The 22,357-nt window shown below is 47.2% G+C and overlaps 2 protein-coding genes across 5 annotated transcripts in view; one reads left to right on the forward strand and one right to left on the reverse strand.

Moving 5' to 3' along the window:
- The window catches only part of LOC113841945 (uncharacterized), a 172,229-nt gene that overhangs the window by 2,720 nt on the left and 147,152 nt on the right, over positions 1-22,357 (reverse strand). Inside the window, exons 5-7 of one of the 4 annotated variants that reach the window (XM_072026612.1) lie at positions 21,398-21,571; positions 18,812-18,900; positions 1,437-1,596 (exon numbers count right to left, since the gene is read on the reverse strand). In XM_072026612.1, the coding sequence (XP_071882713.1) occupies positions 1,437-1,596; positions 18,812-18,900; positions 21,398-21,571 (423 nt within the window). Of the gene's footprint in view, positions 1-1,436; positions 1,597-7,939; positions 13,764-18,811; positions 18,901-21,397; positions 21,572-22,357 lie in introns of those variants that run through there. The other 3 variants (XM_072026614.1, XM_072026613.1, XM_072026615.1) reach the window with 3 other exon arrangements.
- Positions 6,287-8,101, forward strand: CEBPB (CCAAT enhancer binding protein beta). The gene has a single exon (XM_072026611.1). The coding sequence runs from the start codon at positions 6,571-6,573 to the stop codon at positions 7,552-7,554; it is 984 nt and encodes a 327-aa protein (XP_071882712.1). The 5' UTR covers positions 6,287-6,570; the 3' UTR covers positions 7,555-8,101.

Genomic DNA, 22,357 nt, shown 5'->3' on the forward strand with positions numbered 1-22,357 from the left:
TTGTTTTGTGTTGTTTATTTTTGAAAGGAGACCAGCAACACAGACACAAGCCACGTCGTGTCGGGTCGCCTCTCAGTGCACCAAGCCGTGAGAAGGCTTTGCAGGGACTTTATGTCCGCTGCCCTGAGGGGCCAGGCACTCTGCCGGCTTCTCTCCCCTCAGCCTGCCCTGGCTGCTCCTCGCCCCGGCCCAGGACACGGCCCCGGCCGGGCTGAGGGCGCTGTGGCCCCGCTAGGTGGCGGTACGAGCCCGGCCCTTGGGGCTGGGCCTTGCGCCGTGCCCGGGCTCGTACCGCCACCTCGCGGCCGGGCCGGGCCGCTGGCTTCACGGGTACAGGTGAGGCCTGGGCCGCCGGCCCTCGGTTCCAGGCTTCCCCTGTTTGGAAAAGCAACGGAACTTGTAAATAAATAAAGAGTAAAACCCACACAGAACAGCCCTGCCCCGGTGACGGGTCCTCCTCAGAGCCAAAGGGGAGCGTGGGGCTGATGTCCCCTTCCAGCTCCCGTGCCTGTCTGCCAGTTCAGCTATGACAGGTGTCACCTAAACAAGGTTTCACGTGTTCTTCATTAAAGTAATTATCTGGTCTTCTATCTGCCTCCTGTTATCGCCAGCTGCAGACTCAACAGCGTGCTGGAGAGGCGCAGAGTGCAGCCCTCACAACTGAGGCTGAGTGGTGGCAATGATTTCGATTTATAGGGCACCAGAGGTCCCAGTAGCTGTGTCACCCTGCGAATTCACAGCAGCCACCTCGCCTCGTTTCTGTATTTCCCCCTTACCCATCTGTGCCCAAGAGCCGCCTGCCACAAAGATCTGGAAGCCGTGTTTGAACACAGACCCCCTGCTCACACAGCACTGAACGGGGCTGGCCGCAGTGCACAGCAGCCAGAGTTCAGACTCGTTTCTCTTGCCTCTTACCCTCACTTATGCAATTCTTCCTAATCCGTGAGGCACGAAGGGAGCAGAAACTGGCTGCAGCTCCCTTGCTGGACTCTCTGGCATGGGAAAGTGTCAGTGGGTGGGAGAGCTGGAATAGCCACTCCTACGGCTCCCTTCCAAAGCCATAAATGCAATGATAGGGAGATGACTGGCACCCAGAAACGAAGCGTGTGGAGGATGAACACGGCGGCTATCCCCACCTGGTGCCCAGGCCATCGAGGCCAGCCGCCAGCTGACACAGACCGGCCCGGGGGCTGCTCCTCTACGCCAGCATTCACCACCAACAAGTCCTAACTGATCCCCTGGCAGCCCCACTTATCCCATGGTGCTCAACACGAGAGCAGCTGAATAAAAAGTATTTGTAAAGTCTGTGGAGTGGACCTTTAATGCTTTTAATCAAAAATCCAATAATTCTTCATTGAAGCTCACTCTCCTGTCAACCCAAGACTTCCTTCGGTTTACCTTACCCCCGCCAATACACACCCTGAGGTTCCAGTTACCTGGCCCCATCTTCAGGTCCTCTGAATCGTTCTCCTCTTTTAAAAAATTTCCTTAATGTATCACTGATATCTATTCCTGGGAACTCCTGACACTTGTCAGGGTGCCCTAAAAAGGTTAGATTCCTGTTCCCTTGATGGATTTTTTGAAAGTCTGAGTACTCTAGAAGAAAAAAAAAAAAAAAAAGGATTAACATGTGCTCTGCAACACATTCATCAAGCTTGGAGATTATGATTACCTAGGAAATGTGAGACAACTATGGAGAACCTCTGGAAAGTTAGTGGACAGCAACTTCTCTACTTTTTTAATTTATTTGGGGTGGAGCAGAGGGTGGTGAGGGTGCAAGGAGACAGGCTACTCATAACACACAGAGTCACCTCTTACTGTCCCTGCTCAGAAAGAAAACCCACATCTTGCCAGCCAAATGACTTCAGTACAGACTTTGCAACACAGCGCTGGCGCCTAGGGCTTCTGCTTTGTCACTGCTCCCTTCCATGGGCATTTGTGTGCATTCAGACGCCCCCTCCTTTTCTTTCCTCCACAGAGCTGCAGAGTGGGTGCTCTGACCTCCAATTTGCTCTGGAAATTTTTCAGAGTCTGGTAGGGGAAGGTATTTTGCTCATGTTGTCCCACTGGCTGGAGGCAGTGGTGCCAATCTCCAGGTGTCGTCTCTGCAGCACTCGGTAGGGCAAAGAGCAACATGTAGATAAAGAGGGGATTGAGCAACCCAGCACTGCAAAGGCCAAGCATGCTAGGTCAGAGGTGAGCAGAAAATCAGCAGAAGACCAACAAATACCCGAGCATCCCCAAGTCACATGGGAACGAGGGGTGAGGGAGCCCTCGGGGAAGGGGAGGACTCTGGTCTGTAACAAAAGAACCGAAGGAGGCCAGGAGACACAGCCTGCAACCCGCCTGGGGAGCTCCCTGCCACTGGAGACTGCAAGGCAGAGTACCACAGCTGCGGTTTAAGAAGAGAAGAAGGCATGTGGCAATAGTTTTTTATGTTAAAATGAGGCAAAGTCTCCAGCCTGGTCTAAGAGCTGGGGGAGATGGAAGGAGAGCCAACCTCCCTCAGTTGAGACATTGTCTCTGCCAACCTCTCTCTGAGTTGAGACATTGTCCCTGCCTGACATTTCATAAATGCTGGCTTTTTTGTTGTTTGTTTGTTTGTTTTTTAACAGCGGAGAAGAGCAAGTTGAAAGCAATAGATTGAAATCTGGCGTCTGCCAGGTACAACTTATGAGTCGTTGCTGGCAGAAGGTGTGCGGCTGTATAAAGAGGGACCTGGGGCTAGGAAGAAGTTAAAAACAGCGCACACAACATGCTCAGAAATAAATTTCAATTTTACTTCTCTATTTTGCAGCTTTTATTGCAACATTGCTCAAGCCGGGCTTTCAGGCAAGGTCACATCCTACCCCCTGAGACCTTCCCACACCACCCCTGTGCTCTCCCCCAGTGTGCCCACACATGGGGACACCACTCTGCTCTGAAACCCTTCACGTTCTCCTCTCTGCTCACCTTGAGCATACCACCTACATCACCTTGTTCACTGCTCAGCTTCTAGCACTACCCTATTGCTTCTTTGCCCCTCTTCTGCCCCTCCACATCGCATTTCAGACTGCAGGTCTGTGGGTGAGCAGCTGTGCTCACACTGGGTTTTTAGCATGATGGAACCTTGATCTTATCGATCTGCTATGAGCTGCTGCAAGGCAAATAATACTTGAGACGGGTCTATAGCAAGAAGCATAAGAAATTATAGACAGCCTCTATCTAGAGTACGAACCCCAGCCCACAGACCTTCTTAGAAATGCTTCAGTGTTTGATCTGTGACCATTAAACTAATAACACCACCCCAAAGTGAGTGTCCTTCTAGGGACAGCTGCTATAGACCTGGAGTGTGGGAACTGGAAAATTTGCAAGAAATCCTAGAAAAGGAGACAATTTCCAGGAAAAAAAAAAAAAAGTCTCTGCAATGCTTTATTGTAGGTCTGAGCCTGCAGCTGGAAATGTGTGGCTTCTACAGCACAAAAGGGAAACTGGAGAGCAGAATAGCAGAATTTAATTCATGACAGCACTGAGCAGTGACAATGAAATTCTTTCCTCCACTTTGCCTCTTTTCATATCCTTGTCTTACCCTTCCAGTATCTATATTGTTTCACACGCGAATAAAGAGGAATCTGGATTTTATTGCATCAGAAAAACATCTTTTGCTGCTCAAAAATGTTGATGTTCTCACTAAGTAATTTGTGAGTAATGCCGTCTCCTTCCCCAACTGACTAGTTCTGAAAAACTAAGTCATTAAATCAGTAAAAAGAGGGTGCTTTTCATAGAAATGCTGCCTTTCTGCTGCAATCTGCTCTGTCGGGAGACCTGTTACAGAGAGTGAGGCCAGTACCCAGATCCCTTCACCAGGAAGGTCTGCATCTCTCTTCCTATCCAGGCACCTCTGTGTGGAGAAGGCTTTCCAGGACCATTAGCAGCCTCCGCACACCTGGTCAGGCCAAGCCGTGGCACTTGCAGGGACGGAGCTCGGTGTGCCAAGACCTCCACCCAACCCTCTGCGGTGCGAGCTTCACCCTACACCTGTTCCCATTTCAAAAACCCCATTTCTGGCCATGCATTTGTTATGACAAGTGCAGAAACAATTTAAAAGAGACTGGAGTTAGCTCAAAACCTGCTTGCCGAACGTTAGGGTTTTGGATGAGTGGTTAGTCCCGCCAACAAGGTTCCCATGAGAAGCTGAGAATGGACGTTGGCTCCGTGAGAGTGGATGTTGGGATTTGAGGTGAGCTGGAGGAAGTTTAAAGAGATCTCGGTGCAGCAGGGAGGTGAGGGGGGAGAAGGGAAGGAGGGGACAAGCTGGGCATCCAACCTCAATTACCACTCCGGCTGACGTGTGATCTCAGTGACTACGGGATTACTCAGCACTGGCCTGGAAAAGGAGGTGTGGGCCACACCATCCCTGATATAATCTATTTCACATGACAGTTGCACAGACGTTTTATTTTGTTAGGGAAGATCAGCCTGGGCGGGAGTACGGCTTTCTGCCGCTGAGCTGCAGGGAACAGGGCAGAAATTCGGAGAGGGCAAACTCAGATCTCCACGAGTGTCTTGAAAAAAAATGCCCACCAAATTTATCAATCAGTTTTAGCATTAAATTTTAGCCAGTGGCCGTGGCAACCCGTCAGGGTAATGCCAGGAAAAACCAAACAGGCGTTTCAGCAGGAGACCTTCTGCTTGTGGGTTCCCGAGCTGTTTTGGAGGTAGGAAGCGCATGAGACCGATTTTCAAGAGTTCAGTTGCAAGGGCCAGTTAGGGCAGCCGCTGGATGTAACTGCCAGATCAGAAGGCAGGATAAAGACACAGAACGAGAGGGTAAACAGCCAGGAGAACAAGCCCCGGCTCCCTGCGACTTGCCAGTATTTGCACCCAATACAGATGTTTGTGTTTAGGAAGGTATGGGCTCCAGCTACAACCTCCAGACCCAGATCTCTGGCCAGGCCCAGCTCCAATTTAATCTCTGGTGCATTCACCAAAGATTAACTTGGTAGATAAAGATGGAACTAGAAATATTTGAAGCCTGAAAACCAGTTAGGGTACTTTTGTTATGGAAAGAAAAATCTCTTTAAAACGCGAGAAGAAAAGGCAAAGAAAACTAAAAAAAAAATGCAAGAAAGACAAATTGTGATGGTCCACTGACTGATTTCTGAATTCTTCCTCTTTTCAAAGTTCTGAGGTTTGAACATTATGAACAGTTGACTGTTTGAATCGTATAATGCAATACCTGTTCCTCTGGCTTAACGTTACAATATTTCCCACACCGCAGGATTGCTTCACATTATTCTAAGAGGCAGTGTCATTTTCCCTGCAGTGCTAGGTCTTCTTTACTGAGGCGAAGGACACTCCTACTTCCTTTAATTATATGTTTTGTTTTAAATTAATGTCCTTTATTCTGGCGATGAATCACCGGCTTGTAGACAGGTAAATGTGGGAGTAAGAGAGTGAAAATATAAGTTTGATTCCCAAGGTGGGTGTCTTTAATTAAAACGGACATCAAGATTCAGTCTTCCTTCCCAAACTTACCCTGCCATTCTGCAGGCTCTGGGCTCTCATGTTGCCGTGCACGTACCGGCCTGCTTCAGAACCGCCTGGGTCCCCTTTGGGTCCAGGGCACAGATCCCCTATCGTTTGTGTACCCTGACAGTTGCACCACATCGTGCAAAGTAAATACGCCGAGACAAACTTTAAGGCCACCATCCCGGCACGAAGGGCTGGGGAGGGGAGCTGTGGCTTTGCTGTGACTGCTCCAGCGGCGAGCAGGGAGCCCGGAGCCGCTTCTCCCTGCTCCCTGCCGGCCCCTGGACAACGCCGCTGCGCTCCCCTGCCCGCAGAGCTGCCGCCGGCTGTTCCTCCCCCGAGCACCGCACGGCGAGCACCGCGCTCTGCCCTCCGTTCGCAGCGCTCCCCCGCTTTGCCAAAAGAGCTTGGAAAAAGCCAAACCAGCCAGCTGAATAACCCCTCGCTGCCTGCTTTTCCCCGGGGGCAAACAGAGCCCGGCGGGGCGGGGAGCGCTGCACCCCTGCGTCCCCAAACGCGCGCACCCCGCAGGGTGCGGGGCTGCTCCGCACCCCCCCGGGGCCCATCGCTGCCCCCTCCCCGGGGCCGGGCAGGGAGCGGGGGGCACCTGCGGTCCCAGCCCCGCTCCGGGCGGTCCCGGCGGCGGTGCCGGCCCCCGCAGCCGCTCCGCACCCGCTCCGCACCCGCGGGCCGGGGCCGGCGGCAGCTCGGCGTGGCAGGCGGCCAGGCGGTGACGCGCCTGTTGCTATGGGATCGGCCGCCCCTATAAATAACCGAGCGGAGGAACTTTCCTAAGGCAGAGGCTTTTAGGACGCGGGCCCCGCAACCAGATGGTCCGCAGGAGAAGCGCCAGCTCCAGCCGCAGCACCCGGAGCGGCAGAGCCCCGCCGAGCCGCAGGGACTGAGCCGGCGCCGGGGGGGGCAGCGCAGCAGCCGCGGTGCCCAGCGCCGGAGCCCGAGGCAGGGTCCGGAGCCCCCCACCCCGACGGCGGCAGCTCGATCCTCTGCCGGGGGGGCCCCCTGCGCCGTCTTCTCCTCCCCGCATCCCCCTTTGCTTTCATGCAACGCCTGGTGGCCTGGGACGCAGCATGCCTCCCCATCCAGCCGCCCGCCTTTAAATCCATGGAAGTGGCGAATTTCTATTACGAGGCGGACTGTCTGGCTGCTCTCAACAAGCTGCACCCGCGGGCGGCCGGGGGCCGCTCCATGACCGAGCTGACCGTAGGGGACCACGAGCGAGCCATCGACTTCAGCCCCTACCTGGACCCCTTAGCATCCCAGCAGCCGGCGCAGCCGCCTCCTCCCGCAGCAGCAGCAGGGGGCAACTTTGAGCCTCCGTGCAGCAGCGGCGGCGGCCAAGATTTCCTTTCCGATCTCTTCGCCGAGGACTATAAAGGCAGCGGCGGCAAGAAGCCCGACTACACCTACATCAGCCTCGGCCGGCACGGCCACCCGTGCGGCAGCCAGAGCCACAAGCCGGGGGGGCTGCCGGGCTGCTTCCCGCCCCAGATCGTGGAGACCAAAGCCGAGCCGGTCTTCGAGACCCTGGACTCTTGCAAAGGGCCCCGTAAGGAAGAAGGGGGGGCCGGGCCGGGACCGGGGGGCATGTCCTCGCCCTACGGCAGCACCGTGCGCTCCTACCTGGGCTACCAGTCGGTGCCGAGCGGCAGCAGCGGGAACCTGTCCACCTCGTCCTCCTCCAGCCCCCCCGGCACCCCCAACCCCTCCGAGTCCTCCAAGTCGGCCGCGGCCGGCGGGGGCTACTCGGCCCCCCCCGCGGGCAAGAACAAGCCCAAGAAGTGCGTGGACAAGCACAGCGACGAGTACAAGCTGCGCCGGGAGAGGAACAACATCGCGGTGCGCAAGAGCCGCGACAAAGCCAAAATGCGCAACCTGGAGACGCAGCACAAAGTCTTGGAACTGACGGCCGAGAACGAGCGGCTGCAGAAGAAGGTGGAGCAGCTCTCCCGGGAGCTCAGCACCCTCAGGAACTTGTTCAAACAGCTGCCCGAGCCCCTGCTCGCCTCCTCGCCGCGCTGCTGACCCCCTTTCCCCGGGGCCGGCCGGAGGGGAGCGCCGGTGGCCGGCTCCCCGCTGCGCCCCCCCCCACCCCCCATGCCGGGGGAGCCCGGGGCTGGGGGCTCGCAGCGTGCCCCCGGGGCTCCCCCCGGGCTCGGCGGGGTTTTCTGCTCGGTTTGCTCTTTATTTACGCGTCGGCGGAGGGGCCCGGTGAGGCCGCCTGGGCGCGGGGGCGCGCCGGGGGTCGGGGGTCGGGGGCCGGCGGCCGCGGGGCTCTGCGGGCTGCTGGGCGCTGGGGGTATTTAACACAGCGAGAGGAGAGCAGGGCGAAGTGATGCAATCCTTGAAGCATGGCTGGGAATGCTGCGTACATGATGCAATCTCGTGTAACTGTCAGTCATGGATTGAGTAATCTGTTAAAGATGTTCCTACGTTTGTTTTTTTTTTTATTATAAAGAATAATCTATTTCTATAAGAAAATACATATGTATATTTTGGGATCTATGCATTCTTGCTACGTTTGAAGCATTAATGAACAATTTTAATAAACTTTATGACTAGGTTAAAAAAAGTAGCTTGTTTTATTTGGAAGGCACGTTTGAAGCTAGCTTAAAGGCAGAGCTGAAACTCTAGCTGCATCTGGCTCGGTGCTGTGATCAGGGAGCAGGATTTCTGTTGGTCTTTTCACTTTCTCTGTGACTCAGAGAAAAACAAAAACAAAAACCCCAAGAGAAAGCCAGCAAAGAGCAGGGCTGGAAGCTTCAGCCAGTTCTTGTTGCCTCATTTTATTTCCTCTAATCACTTGCTTTAGCTGCCGCTTGGGTATTGTGTGGGGAGGAGGTGGTTGTTTGGCGTTTTCGGATTTTGCACTTCTTGCTGTTCCCAACGTGTAGAGCGAGGTGTGCTGTCCAAACCGGGGCCGGTCCTTGGCAAAGTAACTCCGACTCTGAAGTGGGAGGGAGGAAGAAAAAGTAAGGGAGGAAGCTTTAATTAATTTATTTATTTTTTCCTTAAGGAGTTTCTGTTCTCTAAGCTATGATTCAGCCTTTCTTATGTTTGTAGTTTACAGGAACAAACATCAGAAAGTAGCATGTCTGTTGGATGCTGGTAACTCGGTCACTGCTCAGGAAGCTCTCCTGCAGCCGGCCAGGTGAGAGGCACACGAACAGCTCCCTTATCCTTTCTCTTGAGACATTTTCCGAAAAAACTGTAGATGGAGTTTCTCTGTTGAGAGGTGTTTGTTTCTGTGCTTCTGTGCTTGGGGGACAGTGGCAGATAAGCTGGGGGGCAGAGAAGGAGGAAGCTGGTGCTGGGCTACACCTCTGTTCCCAGGGGAGCTGGGGCTCTGCCTCTGATGGAAGGAGCCAGGCTCGGCACGGCTCCCGAGCCCCCGCTGCTCGCTGCCGCACGCAGCTCTGCGAGCAGCTAACAGTCCCGAGCTGGTTACGCGCAGGGAGTTGAGAAAATGATCAGCTCTTACTCAGCATTTTCCATTTTCCTGTTAGGCCAAATTTAAGCACTAAGTTTTTAAGACGAGTGCCTCCGAACAGAAACTTCTTAACTGTCTGTGCTGTTGGACAGCTGAATACAGAAGGGCTTTTCTGGATCGAGCCAATGCATTGGAATTGGCTGCTATACATTCTAATGCAAAAAGCAGCAGATTTCAGGACAAATATCAAATTTGTTGTTTATTTCTAATGTTTCTCAAAGCAAAGTGTGTTTTCTACTGAAAGAACTGTTGTGCATTTTTGACACTTAAGATCATACCTTCCTCTGGCGGGGCAAACTCCCGGAGCTCTTCCTGAAATTTGTTGTGCGTCCCCTGCTCCCGCAGTGCCTCCGCAGCTCCTGCTAGGAGCTGGGCACTGTAAGCACAAAGTGTTAGACCTGTTACAGATTTCTGCTGTTTTAATTCGGACAGCACAGTTCAGTTGGTTTTATGAGACCCTAAGAATCGATTTTCTCGGGTGAGCTAGCTCCTGCACCGGCTTGACTCAAGTTCTTGCAGGCAGGATAGACGTTAGATCTTGTCTTGACTGTCCCTCGTGACGCTGATTTCTCCAGCCTCCTGTGGCTGTTTATTCTACTATTCTTCTAGTTACGAAACTTATCCACATCGTTAGATCCTATTTTCTTGTTGTGCTGTAGGCCATGTAATGTTACCCAAACTCACAAGCTGCGTTCCCAGTCGGAGCTGAGTACTGCTGAGGGCAGAATTGCTGCAGGACTGAAGATGTCCTCAGATACATTTCTTTCTTTCTTTATAAATGACAAAGCTTCCAACAAAAGTTCAGTTTATGAGGGCTGGGAGGCAGGGTAGATTGAAAGATAAGATGTACTAAAGGTATTTATATTTGTTTAAATAATAGTCCAGTTTTGGAGATAGAGCTCTGTCAGGCACGAATGAGCTAATCCCCGTCCTTAAACTTTGCCTGCTCCAGGAGAGTCAGGGCAGCGCTGCTGCAATTTAAAGAATGTTTAAATTCCTGCTGTATTGCCATGTATCTCTTCATTTGGATTAAAGATCTCTCATTCAGGAAGAAACCTGTGCAGCAATGAGTTTTTGTCAAAAGGACGCGGTTACAGAGAGGAAAACCGAGAGCACAAATGCATTGATTTTACACTAGTCTCAGAAGGAACCTGGAAGAGTCAGAGAATTCCTGACTCCTTCTTTCTTAATCTTCTGTCAGCTACAGAACTTACATTTTAGGAGCTTTCTAGCATGATTAAATGCATAGAGGTCATGAAATACCCCACTTTATAAACAAGCATATGAAAAAGCCCCTGGAATTAAAACATTTCCTAGAAAATAATGTTTGGAAACAGTTTGGGAAAAAGTAGCTTGGAAATGAATCTGAGCACTAATTCTAGTACTAAAGCAGACAAAAGAGTCCAAATATTTTTTCTAATTACAGGGGTGGGGGTGGGGACATTGGAAAATCCCTGTCTGAACAGGGGCTCGGCTCCAAATATTGATATAGCTTCCCATTACAAGCAAGATTCGGTTGACTGAAAGCAGTACTTGGTGCATCTCAGTTGTCTTCTCACAAGGTTTCTTTAGCTTCTCTTCCTAAAGTGACTCAGGGCAATTTGCGGTAGGACTTTGCAGGCTACCTGCAGGTAAACCACGCCGAGGAGTTACGGCCTTTATGCCATGAGTCTGTTTTGAATTTTATGGAAGTTTATAAACGTCATTTGGTTCGGGGTTGTTTTTCCCCTTTCAAATTGAATGCTACATTGACTGATTCAGACAGATCTTTCTTGTTACTACCAAAATAACAGAGTTTCTTCCTATTTAGAAATAAGTCTGTAAGACCACATCCCTAGCACTGGCATCCAAAGCACCTAGCACCGTTTCATCATTTGCTAACATTCAAATTCAGTTGTGCTTAGTTCTGCAAAAGGAATCATATGTATAATTTTAAGCCAAAATATTTAAAAAACATAAGTATTATTTTGTTAGTGGGTTTTCTGTCTATTAATAGCAATTGCTAGCCTCTGCTTATCTGTCCAAAGCATGTATAGCCCCATACAGCTCTGGCATTGTGTGGTGTTGCTCTGACACTTTGCCCGCTGCCTTCCCTTATTGACTCTTGGAAGATGCAGGAAAATTTACACTTGTTTCTATACTAATTGTTTATCTTCTATGAAATACAATCACCCAAATTGCACCAACGGGTTACTGGGCTGGGAGACTCGATCACATTTTGTTTTTTTCCTCATTCTTGCTATAGCCTTCTTCTATCAAAATTACAACCTGAAAAAAAAAAACTTTGTGAAGTGTTTACCTTTACAATTTCCTCACTAGACCAACTGTTATTGATGTGGATGTGTATGAAAATATGAAGTTACTCTCGTACTAGGTAGTTTTCAAGCAATGTTTCCTTAGCTGTGACAAGAATAAAAGTCAATGCAACTTAGTATCTGCTTTAATAAAGACAAAAATGTATATGAGGCCAAATTACACATCTTCTTTTGTCATTTATAATGGTATCACTTAAGATACAATAAGTATTGTCTTGCATTTTCCTGTTACTCAGAGCAACACAAACTAAACCACCACCAAATTAGACCAGCAGGGTTTTGCACTCGGTTTGTTCTGGTTAGAGATGATCATGTGGTGGATGGGGTAATGATGAATCTGCTTCTCTTTTTCCTACTAAGAACTAAGGAAAAAAAAAAAAAAAAAAAAAAAAAACCTCTCCTGCAGGTTAGCCTTTTTTTTTTTTTTTTTTTTTTTTGCGTGTTTATCTCTGTGCACATGCTTAGTAGTCAGAATTTTAGGGCAAAACTCATATATTAATGTGAAGTGTTAAGAAAAATGTAAACCTATGCATGTATGTTGCAAGGATCCTAATACAATCAAGAAGTCTAAACGAAACTAGGCATATAATGAACTACTCCCACGGAAACAAGTCTGTTCTGTTTTTAACTACTCAGTAAAGTAAAAGTAGAACCAAGTGGCACTATCTGTACATTAAATACGTGAGGGAACTGGCTCTTCTTTTGGGCGATGCACCCTGAACAGACTAGTGAAATTATTAAAAGAATGGAGTTCTACTTAACTATTTGCTGGGACCCAAAACATATTCTGAAAGTTCAATCCTTTCAGCAGAAAGCTAAACTTTGTACAAGCTGTAAACTTGGGTAATATCCCGTGATTTTTGGAGGTTTCTGATTCTATCATGTGAATTGAGGCCTGCTTTGACCCAGCCTGGGCAGCTGAGCAGCGGAATATGTAAGCACCTGGAAATAGCCGCGCATTGACATCAGGACCATGTGAGATGAATGATGCAGTGTAAGCCTGATGCAAAACTATGTGAAATCCCAAGACAGTTTCTCTTTGCAGTGATACCAGACCCTGCAGCTCAGCAGCCGGGAGCACAACTGCTGTGGGATTTGAGTCCTAAGCCTCAGTAAAGAAGAGCTCTCAAGTTCAGCACAGCTCCGATTCTGATTTGGGTAGTTCTATCTACCGGGAACTAAAATCCCTTTGTGATTGTTTTCTTACCTGCTAATTTGTTTGACTGTTCTGTTTTGAATAAAGGGCTTTCTACCCCTCCTACAAATGTTGGTGGTTAGATGTGGATGGATGTGAAAAACAAAAGGGCTGGAATTCCCAACTCAGATAAATGGGTTAATAGTTGCTGAAACTAACTGATTTGTGTTTACAAGAGGGACACATTTGGTTCCAAACCTTCTGACTGGTTGTCACAGTTTTCACAGAGCAGAGCCAAATTTAACCCTCATTTGTTTTGAAGCCACCACAAATTTGGGGTATTTAATTCCAATAATATTTTCTAGCTAATTACAGTCTAAGGAAGGCTTTGATCTACATCATTTTTTTTGCCTTTCCCTGTCCCATCTGCTCCTGCCTCTGTATCACACATTACGTAGCTATCAAAGCACTTTCTCAGAGTCCAGCATATTTAAATCAGAGGCTTTAGTTAGGGCTCACAATTTCATACAATTTGCAGAATAATAAATCATCTCAGAACTCACGCATTCCCTCCCTACAGCACACAACAGAAGTGCTGGCTTTGTCAGCAGACCTTGTTTTGATGGGCTTGAACATCATGCCAGGCAGAGTAAGGAGCCGAGTTTTTGATAGAGGCTACGAAAGCTTATGGTCCCTACCCCCACATAAAAGAAGCGCAACAGCTGGTTTGTTTTCTATAAATACCTTGCGTTTGCTAGTCCATTGCAACAGCACTTCATTAAGCCTGTGGTAGGTAGCTCATTGATGTTGTCTAGAAATTACAGTAACAGGAATCTGTCTCCTTCAAACAATGCAAAAATCCCTCTAATGCCTCATCCACTGACTGTGTTCCCCTCCTACATTAGCTCACCTGTGATCCAGGTCCACAAAAGTTTTGTGAGCTTGATTTATATTTTGTGTAAGTGAGCAGAGAGGCTTTGCTTTTAGAAATGAATGTCACGGTGACACGATGGGAAAATATTTCTGTGCAACATGATGAAACAATTACTTGGCTGAAGTAATTCAGGAAGGGAATCACAAGAACAAGAGAAAGTGCCTGGAGCCGGTTTGAGAAGCAGAAGGAGAGAGCACTGGTGGCTAGCTAGCAGAAACATTGTTTTGCTAATTTCCCCAGCCTCTGTCATCTAGACAATAACTCGGGGGTGGATGTTTCTGACTGCAATTCGCCACATTTCTCCGAGTCTAGGTGTCTTCCAGGGAACAGGGAGGACACGGATTCTGCCTCTATTGTTTTCTGAAATACAAAAGGACAGAAAGGGAACCTAGAATGTAATTCATCGAGATACTTAAGTGTGTCTAATGTTTAAACGTACAAGAAGCAGAACAAAATCTGTGGGATAACTTCGCACAATGAGATGAGTAGAATTACACAAAAAAAAAAAAAAAAAAAAAAAAAGAGTAATCATCAAGGGGTTTGATTGCTTACAGGAATGCAAGCTGGACCATAGCCACTTATGCCTAACTTCTGCATGCAAGCTGGCTTTTACACCAGCTCAATGAAGACAGATAACTTCCAAGCAGCACTGTGGTTTCGCTGATGTGTTCCTGATGCCCACTCATGGTGGCAGAAAACATTGTTCTGCTCCAAGTTAAGAACAGCTCCGACTGCTGTGTTGAGTCCCCAGATCTGAAGGAGGAGGAGGGGAGGCAGAAGGCCTTCATGCAGGACTTTAGCTATGGGGTTCGCAGTGTCCTTAAACACTTTCAAAGCAAATTATATAGCTGCAGAGTTAATGAATGCAGAACTCTGACAGAAATTAAGCAGCAAGGCATAAATACCGAGCTTTAGCGAAAGCATGAGAATGGAAGGACAGAGTTTCTGGTCCTGGTCCTCTCACCAGTTTATCATATATCTTTAGATAGTTAGCCCCTAAATGGACTAGGAACTGTGTGCACATATGTGCATCTCTAACGCGCAGTTGCCATAGCTGCAGGTGTATTTGCCTATTATATATTTAGATCCTGATCTTACATATGTGCTTCATTTTATACATGTAGCTGCAGTGATTTCAGTGGAACTGTTATTACTCCCATGAGTAATGATAAATGCACAGATCGGTATTTACATGGATGCATTTACATGGATCTGTATATACATGGATCTGAGATCACTGTGTCTCTGGGAAGACTTTTGTGCCTTCCTCTGTTTTACACCACATGCCCCAGGAAATTTTGAGCACTTTCATGTCGTATATCCAATTTCTACAGAGCTACCCAGGCACTTGGGCTGATCTGGCTATCCCCTCCCATACAAAAGGTGATGATGGTGGCTTCAGCATTTTTGTACTCCTCAGGACAGAAGGAAAATATAACTAGTGGGACACTGCCTGTGCTCTAACAGCTACCAGTGGGTCCCAGTGTAACAAAGCACTTGAGCAGAAGCAAAACAAAGCTGAACACCAGCTTGCAAGTTTTGGATGTGCCAAGTGCTCTGCTGAAACACACCATTCCAGTCCCAGGCACGGATAGCTACCTGGCCTCTGGATCACTGCTGTGATGCAGCTGTGCCGCTGGCACAGAAAACATGGCAGAAACTCTGGGTGTTCAAAAGATGCTGAATGAGATGCACCCAGATGGGCCAAAATGAATCCTGGTTTCCTCCTCCTGTGCTGAAGGAGCCCATTCAGTGTGTCTGCTGGCCGGGGCTGGCAAGCCACTGCTCCAACGCATGGTGTTAGTACCTGGCTGGTGATCAAAGCACTCTTAGGCAACAACCCACTCCACATCAGCAGGAGCCGCTGCCAAGAACCAGGGACTTCTACAGGCTGGAAGGCAACTGATAAAGCAGACGCTGAGAAAAGCAATGATGCCTGCATTGGGCAATCTGAGTGCCACTAATGGCTACTGGAAAATGTTATTTTTATTTTAGTTCTGCAATTGCATAAGACGGGTCTGCTGAAGGCTCAGAGCGACACGGTGGTTGCACAGGGCTTTGCTGTTTGCTTTTTCTTTTCAGAGCATTTTATTTAGATGAACAGATACTCCCACTTTACAGGGGAAAACCACTACTCCTTGGTACTTCTCTTCCTCTGTCTGTACCAAATCTGGGTCAGCTGTGCCTTTCTCCAGAATTAGCTCCTGTGGATTTTGGCTTGCGGAGAATGAGGCACCTGGAATGGGTGAGCATGATGCAAACAAACCTGTTGCAATACAATCCTGTGCCTGGTTGCAGGGGATACGGTTCACAAGTGAGGCTGGCAGATTAGAAAGGGTTTGGCAAAAAGGACTAAAAGGCAGATCTCCATGGGGCAAAGAGGCTTTAAAAGAAGGAAGTGAGACCAACCAGCGCCTGGTTCTGGGAAGGCTATTGCAGGCTGTGGCAGTGATGGGAACTGTTTCCAACAGACACACTAGGGGCACTGAACTATTTTCTCACTGACCTCACGGTAACATGAAGTGAAAATTCTCCTCTGGTGGGTTTTGCCAAGTTTTTGAAGGCAAAGACTTATCCAATGGCTCCTGCTTTTGCATTGATTCACTAGCAGGTGCTCTTCTGCACGAGCCCTGCCAGAGCTTTATTACCAGAGGTACACTAACTATTAAACAGCCATAAGCTTACCCTGGTATTTACTGTAGGACTGTGCCTTTTTATTGCGCGCAGGGAGGGAACTCCCTTCTCAGCCCTCCAGGTGGTCCCTTCAGGGCAGGGTTGAGGCACTTTGGTGAGAAGGGGTGGGGTTGGGTGGGAGAGGCTTTCTTTGCTGCCCTACCTGTTCTGGGCATAAATTGAAATGATCAGTCTCTAAATCCTGCCAATTAGGCGTGCTTTACTGGCATTAGAGTCAGTTTACAGTGACAGGTAAAACTACAAGGTTTCTCTTAAAAAAAAAAAAAAAGAGGCAAAATCCTGCTTTAACCAGGGGTAGCAGAGGGCAGCAGCAGGTTGGTACCCAGCCGTCCCCAGACAGGCAGGAGCAGGGCAGCATTCTCCAGCACAGGGCAGCTCAGGGACAAACACCCCGTAACGTGTCTGTGTCCCCTCCTCTAGCAGCGACTGCATCTCAGGGAGCCCACGGAGCAGGGGGACGCAGCCGGCAGCCCTCGGCAGCACCCCTCCTCTGCAATAGCTCCTCTTAGGCATTCAGTGCAGGATTAGAGGTGGGAAAAAAAAATACTGGCAATCCTTTCCTACGCTCCACCTGCCAACAAAGCTCCACCTACATGGGAGAGCAAAACGAGGTGCCTTTTACGAGACTATGAAACTGCTAATCAAGGTAGTAGCTGCGCTCTCAGGGTAGTGCCTTCCTAATCTCCTGATCAACAGATTCCTATAAGGGAGATGGCAATATAGACCTCTTGGGCTTATTAATTCCTGATTTCTGCACACTGAGGCAAACACTGTTCTGTTCTTTGCAGGCTGCTCCCATTTGGAGGGTTATTTTGCTTACTCCAATGTCCAGAAATTATAGGGTTGGTTTTCTTCCTCAAGGAAAAGTTATCTTTGCAGGAAGTGCTTCTGCCTGTGGATGTATGGCAGAAGCTGACTTCATCCTCATGTGCAGTCAGAGAAGAGGAGGGTGAGGACCACCTCCCAGCAGCCCCATATTGCTTCCCTGTTCTCACCATTTAGCATTTAGGCTCTGCTGGTGTAAAACAAGGATTTCAGACACCAGCATTTCAGGCCGTTGCATCCCTTGCTTCAAAACAGGCTTTATGCTGAGAAGGGTTTCTCATTGGCACTTGGGTAGGAAGTGGACAAATGGCAAAATTAATTATCCACGTCAAATACATTTAATAGTGCATAAAAGTCATATTCTATGATTCTATGAAAGTCGCCTGGGAGGAATGCTGCCTTTTACTCTCATGTCCTGGTAACTCTGACTGACTCTGCCTCCTGCATCCACAGCTCATCAACATCCACAGTTGTTTGTAACCAAATCACTTGTGCACAAATTTAGGACAGAAAAGCCCATTGCTATCAGCATTATAAATGCAGTGTGAGGTTCTTCCCTCTGACAGTTGCCGCAATGTCTTGAGGGGAGGAAAGGGATAAAAGTGAGCTCCAAATAAGCACTTCACAGAACTTACACTCTGAGCTAATTTGAGTCCTTGTCCAGCCTCCCCGCAGGGACTGAACATTAGCTTGGGATCTCCGGAGGGTTTTGGTCTCAGTACACAGCCAAGCAAGATGGGGGGCCCTGGTGTGGTACAGGGGCACGCTGCACTGGTCCTGTGCTTCATGTTATACCCAGGTAGCTGCTTTTCAGCCTCCACTGCTCTGCCCCATATAACTAGGCAGGAATGACGGCCTACTGAGTCTGGGAAAAAGAAAGTATAGTCCTGTCTCTGGCATTGTTTCAAACTTGGTTTTTTTGGATAAGCTACCTCACCCGTCAATGCTTCACTTCTTTATTGCGCAGAAAGACACTTCCTGGATGTGAGAGAATAGAGCCGGGTGTTTCAGGTGTTATTTGTTTAAAGAAGTGTGAAATATGAGATAAGAGACATCAATAATGCCATGTATCAATTACTTAGTCTGTATTAAATGCTAAAAATGAAAATGAGTTCACCAGGGAAAGCCTTCAGTTATTTTTGTAGTGTGCACTCTTTAGGACAGTCTTCTGGTGAAAATGACTGGAAGCACAATTGTCCCTCACTCCAAACACTCCCCAGGCAGCAGCATGACCACACCAAATTTGGCTCATTATGTATGTAAAATAGGCAGATGCTATTAGAAAGTAATTTTCTGACTCGTAGAGTACAGAAGCCTATCCCTCATGATGAAATCGTCTGCAGGGGCCATCTTTTCATCATGCCTCATGCTTTTTAAGGTATTTGAAATGATCCTAAAGTTGGGTACTATCTTCCTTTTCCTCTCCTGGAACCTGAGCTCTGTGTTCACAGAATTTCTCTGACTCCTCAGCATTTTCCTTTCAAACTCCCTTCCCCTTGACAGTATGTAATTCCTGATATTGGTGGGTATGGCTGCAGTTTTACTAAGTATGTAATAACATGCTACTCAGGGACAACATGTCATGATAATAAATTGTCGATGTAATTAGGTCTGACTCATCAATCAACATGGAAAAGGACAGAATGGACTTCATAAAAGCACCTTTAAGAGACTGATGGAAATGTTTAAAGAATGAAGAAATTACCAGTGTTTTGTATTGTTAAGTATTTTGCAGAGCAGAAAATTAATCACCACTGAGGAGAACACGCTCCTCTGGAATGCCCATGTGTGGCCCATTCCATCCCATTTTGCCCTCTGAGTCATCCCTTCAGAGCTTCCTTTCCGTGCAAACAGGAGCAGTCACAGTGGGATCAAGTTTAGTGACTTACCCGTGTGAGCAAGCAGCTGTGCAGGGAAGCCAGGTCCATCTTGAGCCGGGGCCAGGCTAGCAACAGCAAAAGCTGACGAAATAACTTTTCTGTGCAAAAAAAAATCACCTTGTTGCATATTATTATTTTTACATTATTTACTTTTCGCTTTAAGAATGTTCTTATTTTAGATGAAATGCTAAAAATGTGTCTCCAGCAAGCTTTATAAATCCAAATTCCACGTATATCCCAGACTGATGACCTGAGAAATCTGGCATTTATACCTGGGGCCTTCCTGCGTGAAGTGAACATGCATTTCCAAGATGTGTGTGAAACAGAAATAACAAAATAGTGCTTGGCGTGCTCAAAGCCTAAAACTGCACAAGCAAGTTACCAAGGCCAAACCCAGCTCTGTCCAAGTCTAGGCGAAAGGTCACCCACGAATTAGGAAGCAAACTATTGAGTTAACAGCGTTGCAGCAACAGAATAAACTCTCACCGATTGACTAAGACAGTGGGATATCACCCCTAGCTATTGGTAACCGTCTTCTCATAATTAACCTTTATTAAGGTGGTCATCTCCAAACTAAACAAATGCAAAGTTTGGTTACTAATATAAAAGACATCAATTAGATTTATATAAGGGTATTGCAAAATATTAAATAATAAAAGCTGCTACCAAACAACAGCAGGAAAATTCATAACCCCACAGCACGTTTGCTTCTCAAATAGACTAGGCCTGACTATTTTCAGGAAATTACCTTTTGAGTGGTGACAATACTTGCCCTGTGCACTTGATGTGGGAGATAGGGGGTACTGCTGGCACACTGTCTACCTAAACCTGACAGCAAGGCTAAGGTTGGCACTTAAATGCATGAATCACCAACTACTGAAATTTAAAAGCTTGCATATGCAAATCACTAATTAAACACATTAGCATAGTCAGTTACCCAAACTGTAATCTTAAATCGTATCTCCGAGTTAGGCATGCAATCACACACCCATTCTGCAGATTTGCATTCGTGAGCATGGTTTCCTGAGAGCTAGGTCCAGAAACCAGTCTAATAACCAATTTTTACCTCCTGTAGTTCCAGGAAGGAAAAAGAAGAGTAAAAGCATTAGGCTTCTTCTCCTAAAAAGTAATGGGGAATTGTACATAATCAGGAACTGATGTGGACAGACTATGAGGGCTAGATGGCGAGTTGTGTGTGCTCGTATTTAATCTAATGCCCATCTTTGTGACTCCTTCAACCCGGGCAGCGTGGCATTTCCCTCTATTAGCAAATACTCAGACACAGGAAAAGCCTATCTGCCAGATTTTGACTTTATTTACATTGAATTACCTGAGATTAGAATCTGAAACTAGAAACTTTCTTTATACAGTTACAAATAGCTATATTATGCAGTTTTAAGGGGTTAAGAAAAGGAGGAAATCATAACCACAGAAGTCATAAAGGCAACTTATCCCAAGCCAAATAGTTTTGTTTCTAACGCAGAGCTTTAATTATAACATGTCATATAATGATGACATAGTGCTATAATAGGCAAATATAATGCATTAATCTGATATTATATTTTGGCTTTAACAATAGGTGCAGCGAACCAGCCTTAGTGGATAACTCATTCAGAACCTATCTGCACACTCCACCTAGATACTTATCTGCCTCTTTAATTAAGTGGAGGGAAACTTCTTGAGGCCATACCCATAAAGCCAGTCTCTGATGATAGCAGAGTTACTGGAAGCCTTTGGTAATCGCTTACACCCACGTATTGTGGTTAGCTTCCAACTTTGGCTCTTTCCTTCTTGCTTTGGAACCACCTATTTATCCCCTAGTGTAAATCCCCATGTTTTTGTACCAAAAGGGGTACAAAGGACACCCAGAAATTTTTTTGAGTGTATCAGCATACTGCTATTGGCCTCCTCGGGACTGAATCAGCTTCCTAGTTGCAGCAATGAAATAAAGAGCTTTGGCCATTTTTTCACTTACCAGTGTATTTCTTGAAACGGTAGCAACAAACTGCATCAGTGAACACACACAGTAGAGCCAGTGTCACCCTTCTAAAATGCAAGTGCCCCAGACAGTCCTCAGTGTGCGCCCATGGCAATCAGAGAGCCTACAGCAGGTGACTTCAGTGAAAGCAAGACTGGGTCTCGTGGGACAAAATTATCTCTCCTGAGTCCATGGGTCCTGTGTAACTCTGTGGACATTAAAAAACACCTTTTTTCCTTCTCCAAGCTCAAGCTGTATGTAGGATCCACATGCTAAGCTAAAAATAAAACCTTAGCTAATATATTAGTTTGGAGAAGGTGGTTCTCTGAGATGCAGTGCTTGCTCTCTACTAGGAATTTTTGAGAGACGTACCCTGCTCTGAGGCAGTAATATACGGAAATCATGAAGACCAAGCAGGTAAACAGCATCTGAAGAAAGCACAGGGACAGCAATCTGGAGGCTGTGTGAGATAATTTTCTGATGTAACAGTAGTGTAACAACAAGTACTATAGTCCTCATATCAAAATAAAGACAGCTGACATGAGGTTCTTACATTTCAGTACTAGCTAAGCAAGCCACACAGGATGAGCACAACTAAAATGGCTCCAACTGCTTACCGCCTCTTTTCCTTTTTCTCTCCTGCTGCTGCGCACTTCCTTGCTCTCCTCCGATCCTTGCCAGTATGAAAGGCGCTGCTAATGACCTCTGAGCAGATCATGTTGAGAATGTCACTACAGAGCTTCTTAATCTTATGGTGGCGCCTAGATAATATGGTGATGGGTACTGAAATGCTGAAAAACAGACAGACAGATAGCTAGATAAGATTAGATATATAAGTAATTTAGTCAGTCATCATACAGAGCAGCTGACATAAGTTCATTTGTAAAGCCAACTGCTAAAATTGCTTTAGAAGTCCGTACATTTTAATTCTGTTGAAAGACAGACCTTTGATCTGAATTGTTTTGGTGGCATGTACATTATTTGAATGGAACCTCACCTGACCAGGTAATACCAGACCGGTCATTCCTGGCATACTATTGTCATAGGACAACAGTGTACATGCAAATCCATACCTACCGATAGCTCAGGGGCAGACAGATAACCGAGCATCATGGAACAGATACAGACTGAAAGCATGATCACCACCTTGTGCTGATATGCAGAATGAATCATGGCTAATAAAAGGCTCAAACAGCCATATATATGACTAAAGGTAACCCCAACACACTTTTAAATTAAGCATGTCCAGAAAATAAAAGGAGAGAAATTAATAGATAAGTCTTATTGCTTCTCTTTCTCATCAATATTTATTAATTTGTACTGGGGGAGATGGAGAAGAGAGAGAAATAAAACAGAGCTGCCAGACAGATTCACTGTTGTTTACAGGCAGTTTTATATCCCAGCTCTCAGGTACTACCAAAACACTCGGAAGTTTGTGCTGCATTCTTTGCAGGAAGAGTTATTTGCATTCACGTGTTTTTATTTTTATATTTAATTCAACATTAAAAAGCTCAAAGATACTTCCTAGGGCAGTTTATTTTTGAAGTGGATTATTTGTTTTAGCTCCACATCTGAAG

The sequence above is a fragment of the Anas platyrhynchos genome, chromosome 21 (assembly GCF_047663525.1).
Source record: "Anas platyrhynchos isolate ZD024472 breed Pekin duck chromosome 21, IASCAAS_PekinDuck_T2T, whole genome shotgun sequence".
NCBI lineage: Eukaryota > Metazoa > Chordata > Aves > Anseriformes > Anatidae > Anas > Anas platyrhynchos.